Source organism: Leguminivora glycinivorella, chromosome 22 (assembly GCF_023078275.1).
Source record: "Leguminivora glycinivorella isolate SPB_JAAS2020 chromosome 22, LegGlyc_1.1, whole genome shotgun sequence".
In the NCBI taxonomy this organism is placed as follows: domain Eukaryota; kingdom Metazoa; phylum Arthropoda; class Insecta; order Lepidoptera; family Tortricidae; genus Leguminivora; species Leguminivora glycinivorella.
This window is the reverse complement of record NC_062992.1, coordinates 11086481-11099724: the sequence shown is the minus strand read 5'-3', so window position 1 is coordinate 11099724 and position 13244 is coordinate 11086481. Positions and strand designations below refer to the sequence as shown.

General features: G+C 37.1%; 2 protein-coding genes across 2 annotated transcripts in view; both read left to right on the top strand.

Moving 5' to 3' along the window:
- LOC125237691 overlaps positions 1–12195 on the top strand; it is a 68394-nt gene extending 56199 nt beyond the window's left edge. The window contains exons 5-6 of the mRNA XM_048144842.1: positions 8502–8654; positions 10690–12195. Of these exons, the coding sequence (XP_048000799.1) occupies positions 8502–8654; positions 10690–10774 (238 nt within the window). The 3' untranslated portion in view covers positions 10775–12195. The remainder of the gene's footprint in view (positions 1–8501; positions 8655–10689) is intronic.
- On the top strand, positions 2972–4429 carry LOC125237694 (putative serine protease K12H4.7). The gene is made up of 2 exons (XM_048144844.1): positions 2972–3074; positions 3325–4429. Exons 1-2 carry the CDS (start codon positions 2980–2982, stop codon positions 4358–4360), a joined length of 1131 nt encoding a protein of 376 aa, XP_048000801.1. The 5' UTR covers positions 2972–2979; the 3' UTR covers positions 4361–4429.
- Positions 12196–13244: the final 1049 nt, after the last annotated feature.

Sequence of the window (13244 nt, the reverse complement as noted above, 5' to 3'; positions counted from 1 at the left end):
GAGTGAACACCACCTTGGTCACATTTGGCTTCAACCCTCCGTATCTTTTATTTGTCTTCGCTATTCCTTCATCCATTGTTTTTTCGATATCTCCTTCAACAAAACCTTTGCAGAATTTTAGAGAAAACTTCAATGGATTCCAATCACCAAAGAGTTGTTTCTCTGTTGTAGTTTGCCGATAGCCGAATTCCGTGCAAGATTGATGAGACCATTCAGGTTTCCGTTGTTTAACCCAATCAATAGATTTAAAGTCAAGATTTATACAATCACCATCCAAAAAATTCCTGATTTGAAGCAAGTTTGGTCTATCTTTGTTGCACCAGGCTGTAACATTATAAGGCAAACCATATTGTGCAATAGTTTTCAATTCATAATAATGAAACTGTGTAAAGAATAATTGTTGATTTTCTAACACAGTTAAGTCGCTTTCTGGACATATATTGTATTTCTTCTTAAGTTCTTCTCTTCCCTCTGGAGTCTTTAGTAAATCTTCATCAGTTTTAATGTCCTTTTTGATTTGATCCAGGCAACCATCAGTCCCGTATTTACCGAATGTGTATTGAACAGTGTCTAAGTATTCATGAAAGTCTTTCTTGGCGAGGACTGGCGCACTGCCGGCGAGAGCTGCATCCACCAGCTCAGGATGTAGCTCCCTCATCCAAGCCGCAAGATTTCCCGCATAAGATCCTCCCACCACTACCACCTTCGATAACTTATACTTAGGGTCTGATTTCAGCATTTTTATGAAACTTGCCAAATCTTCCAGCGCTTGATGAGAGTTCAGAAACTTAAAATATTCTAATGTATTATCTTTTGGAATATCTGGAACGCTCTCACCGTAGTATCTGTGTTCTGTTGCAAAAATAGCACCGTTCGTTTCTTTCGCCATTTGAACTACAAAAAGTCCGTCATTTAATGCTATCCACAATTCATCAAGCGGCGCTTCGCCACCTATAAACACGAAGATTGGTCCTTTAGGCTGCCAGAATTGTAGGTTCTCGATATACTTCATTTTGAATGTTCTTTTTTCGTTTGAATCAAAGTGATTCAACGGTTGTTTAATCCATTTCTGATCGACGCTGCTCAAATCGGTCTGAGACAGGTCTAAATCAAGTAAAAGATGATTTAAATTATTTTCAAAAGCCTTTGCAGAAGCAAACAGTAAACTGAATATAAACATGCAATTCATGATCGCTGAATGCCTTCCGTTATTGGCAGAAATGAACTAAAAATAATCACAAATATTTTTGGTTCCGTTTAAATATATGAAGTGACGCGATAATACATGTTTTTACAAATTCCATAAATTAAATACAAATATTGACTGTAAATATAAAACTAAGAACGCAACACTCAGGTCTCTTTAATTTTATTTTATCAGTAAGTATTATAAATGTAAAAAATATCTATAAAAACGGTTACTTATTCCTATTACCACCACGTGTAAGTAAATTATGGGATAAGCCTCAAAATAAGTAATTATTCAAAAATGTTTCTTCAGTGTCGAGAGAAATCAATATAAAATGATAAAAGTTGAAAACAGTCGTTGGTTAACACCTTTATCTAATGATTTTATGGGATTATACCATGTATTATTTTCTGGCGTGCTTCTATTTACACAAAGTCACACTTGTCAACAATGAAAACAAAATACCAATTTTAATTATGAATATAAAACTAGGAATGCGAATGTTGGCAACACATGGGACTGTATAGCTTTTGCCCGCGGCTTCGCTCGCGTTAGAAAAAGACAAAAAGTAGCCCATGTCACTCTCCAACTCCATCCCTTCAACTATCTCCACTTAAAAAATTTCGTCAATTCGTCGCTCCGATACACTCTCTTTCCCATTTATAATATTAGTATTGATATCAAAACAAAAGAATTACTTTAAAACTAAACTAAACCTAACTTAACCTAGTGGGACTACATTGTATCCACAGATCCACTTGGGAGACAAGTCGCTGCTATTTCCTAAGATAGATAGATGATAGATTTATTTATTTCTTTAAAAAAAGAACACAGTATTTCTACAATTATAAAACAAAGGCTTTCACTAAAAAATCGTCAACATAAAATTATATTTAATTTTTTAATTAACAAACAAATAAAATCATTAAAAATAAAAACTATGTCATATATACCTACAATAAAAAATAAAGGTCAGTTTATAAATTGCTATATATATTGCCCTTTCTTCCCGTGGGTTCCCGCGACTGTGGGATATGGGTTAAATTGTGGCGTAGGCGAGAGGCTGGCAACCTGTCACTGCAATGGCACAATTTCGTTTTCTATCAACCCCTTATTTGCCAAGAGTGGCACTGAAACTTGAGTAGTTTCATGTGCTCTGCCTACCCCTTCATGGGATACAGGCGTGATTGTATGTATGTTGTATGTATAAATTGCTAGGGCTAACCTAGGTCAAAATGTCAGTATAATAAAAAGAAATACATATTGAAAAATAAAATAATAAGTTACGAAATAACTTCATCAAATAAATGCAAATGTCATCGAACTACGATTTTGACAGCATTTGGAATGAAGTAATCAGCGTGAGTGATTACTGATTTTATAATTCTTGGGGTTATTTTAACTTCCTATTAATTCAACACTCGTATATTTTGTTTTCCGCTTTCACTGCTTATCACAATATATTCCGAAACTATCAGTGTTTTTGTTTTATTGTGTACTAGCTTTTGCCCGCGGCTTCGCACGCGTTAGAAAGAAACAAAAGTATCCTATGTCACTCTCTATCCCTTCAACTATCTCTACTTAAAAATCACGACAATTTGTCGCTCTGTTTTGCCGTAACAAACAGACACACACACTTTCCTTTTTATAATATTAGTAAGGATGTATGTATTTGCTTTTGGAATTTCGAAGTAACACGTGTAGTTAGATAGAAAACATATAAGTCAGTAACATCAGTATATTCTTTATTCAGGCAGTTACAATTCTGAAGCTATAACCATGCATTATTTATGTCTAATATCTTTGTTAATAGCATCCACTACAGCATTAACAAGTCATTTCAATTATCTCCTGGATTCGGTCGTCAATCAGCAAGATTTGAGTAATATAAATGAAAAATGGATCAAACAACCATTGGATCACTTTGACTCAAAGGAGAAAAGAACATTCAAAACAAGATACTTCGAGAATCTTGAGCTATGGAAACCAAATGGACCTATTTATATATTCATTGGTGGACCCACACCTTTAAATGAAGGTGCCATTGCAAATGAGGACATGTTTTTGATGAATCAATTCGCAAAAGAAACTAATGGCGCATTGTTTGCTGCAGAACACAGATATTATGGAAAGAGTTTACCTGATATTAAAAATACTGACGTGGTTGAATATTATAAGTTTTTAAACTCTGCACAAGCTTTGGAAGATCTGGTGAATTTGATCAAAATGCTGAAATCTGACGCTAAGTTCAAATCGTCGAAGGTGGTAGTTATCGGTGGATGGTATGCAGGAAGCCTTGCAGCCTGGATAAGGGAACTACATCCTGATTTAGTGGATGCTGCAGTTGCTAGCAGCGCTCCAGTCTTAGCCAAAAAAGACTTTCATGAATACTTAGACGGCGTCCGTTACACTTTTGGTAAATACGGTCCTAAGACCTGTTTAAGCAATATGGAAAAGCTGTTTAAAAGATGCGAGGAACAATTGAAAAGCTCAAGTGGAATTAAAGATCTAAAAAGGGAATGGAATATTTGCCAAGAAAATGATATGACTGTGTTACAAAATCAACAATATTTCTTTTATTACATGGCTTACAGACTTCTCAAAGGCACTGCAACATATTCATCACCACATATAGTTGAATATGTCTGCAAAACATACTTTGGTTCCGATGAAAAATTATCACTGAATAACTTGGAAAAGACTATGTCTATTAGAGGTGGTTGTAATAATGTTGATTTTAGTTCACAAGATTTTACAAAATTAGAGTATGCTGCATGGATTTATCAAATTTGCACAGAGTTTGGTTACCAAGAAACTACATCAACAGAAAAACAGCCATTCGTTCACTGGAATCCATTGGAGTTTGTGATTAAAATGTGCAAAGGTTTTGTGAAAGGGGATGTTGAAAAGAAGATGGATGAAGGAATAGCGAAGACAAATAAGAAATATGGCGGATTGACACCAAATGTGACTAAAGTAGTATTCACACATGGAGATATGGATCCTTGGCACAATCTTGGAGTGGTTAAAGATTTAGGACCGGAAGCTCCAGCAACAATGGTGAACGGAACCTCACAGTGTGGCGTCCTGATTGCTACGGAAGATGAGCCAAAAGAAATGAAAGAAAATCGAAAATATGTGAAGGAGCTGATCAAGAAGTGGATATCGTAATAATTTAAGATGATGCGATGTGTATAACTGTGTATGTCTAAAATGTAATATTAAAATGACAAACAATACACATGACGATGGTATTTTATTTTATAATAATACATACTAAGAAGGACAAAGGTACCAAAGTTATCATTCAATTTAAGCGTTTGTTAATAGGTAACATAAACAAACCGATTTTGTTCTAAATAATATAAGTACTATTACATCGTTTTGGCAGATATACATTTGTCTCAATTGATAGAATTTACATAGCTACATTGTTAATTTAATTTTTTTAAGAAACTAAGACTAAACTTAAAAGCTAGCTAATGTCTAAAATATGCCCTTAGGCATTGTACCAAGGATACTGGCGACATTTCCTCGCTGTACCGCAATGCTGATACGTTGTGCGAGGAAGTCACCAGCTCTTCGGTCACCAGTTACCTTAACCAGACGCTTCGCGATTTCTGTGAACAACTTGTTCGCGCTGGGACCCCATGGACGTAGACTTTCTGCGCCAAAAGGTACAAAAAGATATTCTTTGCCAAGACTAGATACATTAGTTTAAAGTAGCCAGCCGGCAAGCTTGATTCGAGTGACGGAGTATCCTAGTGCTTTATTCGAACAACGCTTGTAACATGTAAGGAAGATTTCACTACGATAGGACAGCGACCTGGAATAATAGACACTAATCGTATCCAGATCTAATATTAGACGTATAATTAAGTTTGGAATCGGGCAATTAGTGATATAATTTATTTTTGGGTATTTGTTTAAATTAATTAGATAAGCCCTAAATTAAAAACTTGAAATAAATATGATTAATTTGATACGGGAATCAGAAATATGTAACTAACAATTTATTTATTTAGTTTGAATATTCGCTTTACTTCTAATACTTAGAGATTCAATATTATACCTTTTTTTTTAAGTTTCTTCTAAGCCACACTGGCTGTTTTCACGGAAGATATTTTCAGCTAACCTCAACTCAAAATCGAATTGACATCCCATCTTTAAACTTAGAATATGCGTCTTGCGCTCGCGCAGTAATAGAGTACTTACTCGGCTGTCAGTTATATAACGGACCGGATCGTTACATAACTTGTATATTGATTATATCTTAAGCCCAGTGGACGTACCCAAATGCACAAACACTTACGATAATATTGTTATCGTAGCGAGCTATCTCTATCGCTCTCTGTATGAGCGACAGAGCGCGACTGCGTTTCGTTCGATCGGCGTCTGGCGTCTTAGTCATTTCGGTTAGGCCGGCCGGGCCTACCACGTATGACGTTTGAAGTGTTTGAACCCTGTCACTTACGAGTGTAATGAGCGAATGAGAACGTAGCTCGCGGTAGGCCCTATCTTATAGGAAACATGAGTATTTACGTGAATGATTTTCCTTCCTCACGTGAATGAACTTGTTGCCATGGCAACGCCATCCGGACTAGTTTTGGCCTAGTTTTGTTTATACCACATAGTGGCAAACAAGCATACGGCCATCAAGCTACTTGATGGTAAACAGTCACCGTAGCCTATGGACGAAGTTAAGATGATTTATTGTATATTTTTTATTTTATTTTAATAATGACTTTTCATTTTTACCCTTCGGGTTGGAAGGTCAGATGGCAGTCACTTTCGTAAAAACTAGTGCCTACTCTTGGGATTAGTTGTCAAAGCGGACCCCAGGCTCCCATGAGCCGCGGCAAATGACATATAATTTTTTAAGAATAACATAAATGCGTATGATAATTTGTTGATACCTACTTTATTAAAAAAATCTTATACCGATAAATTGTATAGGTACCTAATTATTTTTTTCTTTGTCGATTTACCTACGACCGTAATAGTAGTGGACTAACTTTATAGTGCATCATTTAGCTCACGCTTGTATTTCGAAAAGGGGTAGGCAGATCACATGAAACAGCTCATAGTAGCTGATGGTACAAAATACAAACGTCCATGATGGCCGTATGCTTGTTTGTCACCGACGTGGTAAAAAGAACCAAGTTCAAGTAATTCCATTTAAGATCTTAACTCGTCTCTTTATGAAATTCTTTGCGGTCAGCGTACCCAGTTATATAACATACCGGGTTATATAACTGAACCACTGCCAAGAGTTTCTGACGTTTAAAAATACGTTACTCTTTAAGTAGGATGACAAAGACGAACTGTCAAATATAGCAAGTGAGACCAAAACTGGAACAATTTCCTAGTTGACTACGGAACCCTAATTATATAAGAAAACGTGAAAAATTAATTGTCGACGTCAAAAATGGTCAAGATTTCTCATTTGTAGTCTGCCTCTTTTGCACTCAAGGGATGTTCATATACGTGGGCCATTTTTTTCAAAGCTATCCACCCCACTTTTTTTGTAACAGGTATTTTTACGCGATTCATACTCAGAATCGCGAGCTCTCTCGATCCTGATAGGAAATAAAAAATGTCCTAACATTTCCATACATTTTTCAAACCTTCATTTCCGTTACCGCCATTCAGAACGTATGAAAAAATGGTAAAGGAATGGGAAAAAAACCTAAGGACACTTTTTTCTCCTATCAATATTGAAAAAGCTCGCGATTCTGAGTAGAAACCACATAAAAAAATCCAAATCCAAAAAAACAGTGGGGTGAACAACTTTGAAAAAAAAAATGGCCCACGTGACAGCTTCTCTTTCGCACACTTAAGAAGTTCTTCAGCATAAGCGAATTGATAGGTAACGAATGTTTTTTATTAAATGTCATAAACTCGTGTTAGAAACTCTGACATACTATTGATTAAATCTCGTTCGTAGGTGCATAGTGTGACATAAAATCATCTTGTCTGCTTTGAGTGGTCATTAATATGGCATTTGCTTCCGTGTATGATGGGTAAAGGGCCGGCAGATGCAGGCCAGCAGGTTCAGGGTGGCTAGCCGAATGGCACAATCGCTCACGAAACGCTCACGAAACGAAGCGCTAGTAGATATCTATCTCTATCGCGCTTGCGTATTGGCGCGACAGAGCCAGCGGCGTATCGCTTTCGTTTGGCGTCGGAGAAATGCCATTCGGCTACGGGGCCAGGTCAAACATACAACCTGTATAATAGACATAATTTATGATCGATTTATAATCCGAACTTTATTATATAACGTCATCGTCGGTGCAGATATGTATATTTATATTTAAGTAGAAATGAAGGAAGGATTAAGTAGGAATCGTTATCAGGAAATAGAAGCTAACCAAGAAAGATTTTTTTTTTAATTATAAATGGGCTTACTCTTGGCCACAGACTAGCCAAAGGCAAAGACGTGGCCTACGATGGAGTGAGCTCGCCCAGAAGATGCCTGTTCACTCTTGATTTGAAGGTTACCGGGTTATATGAGCAAGAAGAAGAAGAAGAAAGATGATGACGATGTGATCCTGTTATCCCTCATTAGGTACCTCATTACGGACACAGAGCTCTCAAAAGCTGAGAATCTTCCACTTTTCACAATCCTGGGCGATTACTTCAAGCTCCTGTTTGCCTAGTCCATTTCCGTCAGCCAACTTCTCCTTCAAAAATCTGTCTTCTTCTTCTTCTTTAAACTTAAATTCTGCTCTTGTCGGTGGAGCAATCTCCAACATGTCCGGTCCTCTGCCAACTCCTTCACCTTCTGTTAAGATACGATTTGACCTAAACCTTTTCTTTTATTTGCTTCAAATATAACTCCGTATAGACGGATAAAGTCTAAGAAAAAAACGTACCTCAAAGCCCTAGAGAAACAGGTACGGTGGCCTAGATGGCGTTACACCTTTGGGGAACGCTCGGCTAGATGGCGCTAATATTAATATTTGACATTTTAACACATATCAAGTTAAGAATATGGGCCAAATTGTCAAAACTGAGGTTCAAAAGTTTTAAGCTTGAGTCGAGAGATGGTAGTTTATGCACTGTGATAACACATTTTATTTTGACAGTAACTCTCTATAATACTCGATCCTCTTTGCTTTGACAGTAACTCTCTATAATACTCGATCCTCTTTGCTTTGACAGTAACTCTCTATAATACTCGATCCTCTTTGCTTTTACAGGAACTCTCTATAATACTCGATCCTCTTTGATTTGTTTAAAATAGTTTCTTCTAGGTCTTCACAAAAATAAAAATCATAAATTAAAATATCGTTTCTCCTCATTTCAGATCGCATTGCAGTTGCGACGCAAAATTCCGAGAATGTCTGAAGAAAACCAACTCCCTGATATCTGCACAGATCGGCCTTACCTACTTCAACGTGTTGGGACCACAGTGTTTTAGAAGAGCTCATCCTATTGTGCGGTGTGTGAGGAGAACCAGGTAATACCTTACACACATTCATACCTAAGGGCCCCCTACATCTAACGTCTCGCGAGCGTAGCGTCGGGCCAACTGTATGGCAAAGCCTGACGCCGCGTCGACGTCGCGCCGATGCGGTGTCTTTTTCCATACAGTTGGCCCGACGCTACGCTCGCGAGACGCTAGATGTGGTGGGGCCCTACCTTATTGACATAAATAGGTACATTTTAGACAGTCATTGTATGTCGAAAAACATAATGGAGACAATGTCTGAAGAAAACCAACTCCCTGATATCTGCGCAAATCGGACTTACCTACTTCAACGTGCTAGGACCACAGTGTTTTAGGAGAGCTCATCCAATCGTACGCTGTGTGAGGAGAACCAGGTAATTTATCTTACTCACATTCATACCTAACTTATTGACAAATAGGTACATTTTAGACAGTCGAAAAACATAATGGAGACAATGTCTGAAGAAAACCAACTCCCTGATATCTGCGCAAATCGGACTTACCTAATTCAACGTGCTGGGGTCACAGTGTTTTAGGAGGGCTCATCATATTGTGCGGTGTGTGAGGAGAACCAGGTAAATATACCATATTACCTTACACATTTTTGCAATTTGACATAGACAGTCAAGAACAAAACAAAAATGGTGAGTATGTTTGAAGAAAACCAACTCACATACTTCAACGTACTGGCCGTCTTTCACGGCCAAACGGAGCGACGAATTGACGTGATTTTTTAAGTGGAGATAATTGAAGTGATGGAGAGTGACATAGGCTACATTTTATCTTTTTCTAACGCGAGCGAAGTCACGCGCAAAAGCTAGTCCTTAATAAAGAATATAGTTACCAAAATACCGAGTGCTTGAAGGAGAGGAATTCCCTGATAACTGCTCAGATCGAACTCATATACTTCAGCATGCTGGGACCTTAGTGCTTTAGAAGAGAACATCTCATCGTTCGGTTTGTTAGGAGGACCAGGCCCCGTAGCCGAATGGCATTTCTCCGACGCCAAACGAAAGCGATACGCCGCTGGCTCTGTCGCGCCAATACGCAAGCGCGATAGAGATAGATATCTACTAGCGCTTCGTTTCGTGAGCGTTTCGTGAGCGATTGTGCCATTCGGCTAGCCACCCTGGTACTGTTGTACACTTGTGTCGAGATGTTTTACCTGCAATCGCGTCATTACGTACCCTTAAGGTTGCCTTTCCACCAGAGATGCGCTACTTAGATATTGTATTTGATTCCACCATTCTACAAAGCATAACGCTAGCTGGTACTCCATGTAGCGCATCTCTTGTGGAATGGCAACCCTAATCAGGCCCGAATATCTACCTAGTTCCACAAACATTTTTATATTAAAGGAAAAAATGGAAAAATTTACGCTTCCGGCGGGACTTGAACCCGCACCATTTTTGCAATCCGTGCAATGCTCTTACCAATTGAGCTACGGAAGCCACGCCGGACTTCGCAAATCTTTCCATGCCTTTCCTTCTGTACACACGTCTTGGGGTGACGTCTAGCGCCATCTACCGACAGACTATTACATCTTGTAACGGCACTGGAGTCTCAAGTTATATTGAGAATTCACCAGTAACAATGTGCTAACCCATACTAAATTAATTTTTATTAAGCAGAAACGTCTGCTAACGATTCTAAACATTTTTATATTAAAGGAAAAAATTGAAAAAAAATTGAAATTTTTTTCCTTTAATATAAAAATGTTTAGAATCGTTAGCAGACGTTTCTGCTTAATAAAAATTTATTTAGTTCCACAAAGCCAGCAACGTAGCAATAAATAGTCAAGAGCGCTCCTTTTTGGTTATACTTAAAGGCCAAACCACACTGCCTTTAAGCTCTTTAGGTCCTTAAACCAGACATATCTTTTCTTGCTGCTGATCTAGTTTAGCTCAGTTTTTAAGCAGTTAGTAGCAGATTTAGAGCTGCCGCTGTAAAAAAAAATAGGTACCCATTAAATTGTGTAAGAATGTCCTATAATATTTATTTATTATTTTATTTTATTTTATTTTATTTGTTTCTCCTCTTACAGATTAACGGGTCAGAAATGCGAGGAATACGAGCTGGACTACACAAAACCGAAGATGTGGCAGTGGTTCGACAATGAAACCTTCTAATAACCTCGTTAATAATTAAGTTATTCAACTATATATAAAAAATCTAATACGAAAATATACCAATGCCTGGTGCCGCAGCCGAATGGCATTTCTGCGACGTGAAACGAAAACGAAACGCCGCGAAAGGTAGTCTGGCTCTGTCGCGCCAATATGCAAGGGCGATAGATACAGATACATATATACGAGCGTTTCGTTTCGTGAGCGTTTCGTGAGCGTTTGTGCCATTCGGCTATGTACCCTGTAGTGCCATCAGGAATCGACCCGTCGAAAATCTGTATTCGCGGCATATTGCTAGACCTCTTGTCCACCCGGGTCATGACTGCAGTGGTCTTTTTTACCACAGTGACATTGACACGTGAAACTGACAATTCTGTGCCAATTTCAGGATTGATAACTGATAAGTAACATTGTTCCTCAGCGTCAATATTCCCTTGTTGAACAGGCAATGAACGGTGAAATGTTACTGTCGATGTCGGGCGACAATTGTCAGTGTTGTGAAGTAGGCCACAGGGTTTTAATTTTTTTCTCGCTTATAAGTTTACGGCATTCCAATTAACTCATAATAGTCATATTAATTTCCGGTAGCTAAGGCCGAAAGTCCACTATCATATATGTTTATCATGGAAATATGATCATAGGTCTATATGCCTCCCTTTTTCTCCAACGTGAAGAAAAAGGATAGCATGTTGCTTATGATCATATTTCTATGATAAACATATGATAGTGGACTATCGGCCTAACTAAAGTCCACTGAAGAAAAAATGTTGAGTTAGAATCTTGAGAACATTTTGAGATTACTTATAATTTTAGTTCTAACTAATTTATCTTACCTATTGCATTTTGTTCGAAGATCTTCAGGTACTTTTTAAGTACATTTTTTAAATAGATAAGTCATTTTTTTATTGTTTACACTGTAAGATTGATCATTGATTTGTTATGAGGTTGATTATCTTTCAGATCAATTTTATATTGTTTTATATATTCCATCTTAAAGCAGAATGGATTTACCCAAGTTTAAAGGAAAGTGTGTCGCTTAACTTCAATTTCTTTCCTGAATAACAACTTTTAAAACAGATTTTATTACATATCAGAGTACGTAGCCGAATATCACAAACGCTCACGAAACGAAACGCTCGTTCATATCTAACTCTGTCGCTCTTACGTATTGGCGCGACAGTCAGACTACCTTTCGCGGAGTTTCGTTTTCGTTTCGCGTCGCAGAAAAGAAATTTCATTCGGCTACGGCACCTGATGGGCGTCCGCTAGATCGCGCGGGTGCAAATGCGGGTGTCATTGTATAGTATGAATTTTCTGAGATGAACTTTTCGGTTTTGCCCTAATCTGTTAAACAAAGGCCTTTATTTCTATTATTCGCGGTGGTTAGCTCCCGTTTCCACAGCACGTACTAAAGTCTCAGTGTAGTTAAAAAGCAACTATCATGATAGCAATAAGGTTCAAATTTATTAAACAGTTTGCAGTGTGCAGGTAACTTTTTTTGAAGATGACAAAACGTGTTATCTCCGGAAGGGCTTTTTATGGATTTCAACCTTATTGCTATCATGATAGTTGCTTTTTAACTACACTGAGAGTATAGCACGTGCCGTTTAAACGGGAGCTAACCGCAGCGAATAATAGAAACAAAGGCCTTTGTTTAACAGATTAGGGCAAAAGCGAAAAGTGCATCTCAGAAAATTCATACTATATCCAAAATCCGCACTCGTGCGCGCCAAAGTTGATCACACTATTTTCATTGACTATCTCACCCGCATCGTGCAACCGCACCCGTCAACGGATGCTCTAAAATTAAAATAACGTTATAGATATTTTTGTACTGACATTTGTTACCATTTTTAATTAGAATTAAGAAATTGTAACATAGATTAACAATTACGAATATTTAAATGTAAATAAAAGAATATTTTTTATTGCATTTTTTATTTTTATATAAGAAACATCAGAATATATTTCGAAATGTCACATTTAACAACAGATAAAATACCTTAAACATGATAAAAAACTATCAAAGAAAAATGACAAATAAAAAAAAGAACAAAATTTGCTCAAAAAAATTTGAGCGTCTACGCGGATTCCGTGATATTTTCATTTGTGCGCAAAAATTTTCAGAAAAATTGTGTAAAGTTTCAATTAGATATGTGGTTATATCAGTTAATAAAAACGATATTACGACGACACAGTCAATTGTAGATATATTTTATACTTTTAATTATAGTTTACTAATTGTATGAATGGTTAAAATAACTACACTTTAAATAAATGATTCTAAATTGTTACCGTATTTAAGAAAATAAGCCATTTTGTAAAACGTCTAATTTTTTGTTTAAAAAATGTAAGTAACTAACAGAGTATAACAGAGTCTAAATTATTTTTTTGAGTTGGTTTGAAACGTTGGTTGGCAACTTTTTTGTATTGGTTTGAAATAAATCTTTGTTAATAAAATAAAACTGCTTTC

Coding starts and splice junctions, on each gene's coding strand:
- LOC125237694 (XM_048144844.1), top strand. CDS start 2,980: ATGTCTAATATCTTTGTTAATAGCATCCACTACAGCATTAACAAGTCA. Junction 3,075..3,324: donor CAATCAGCAAGATTTGAGTA/ATATAAATGAAA, acceptor TTATGGAAAGAG/TTTACCTGATATTAAAAATA.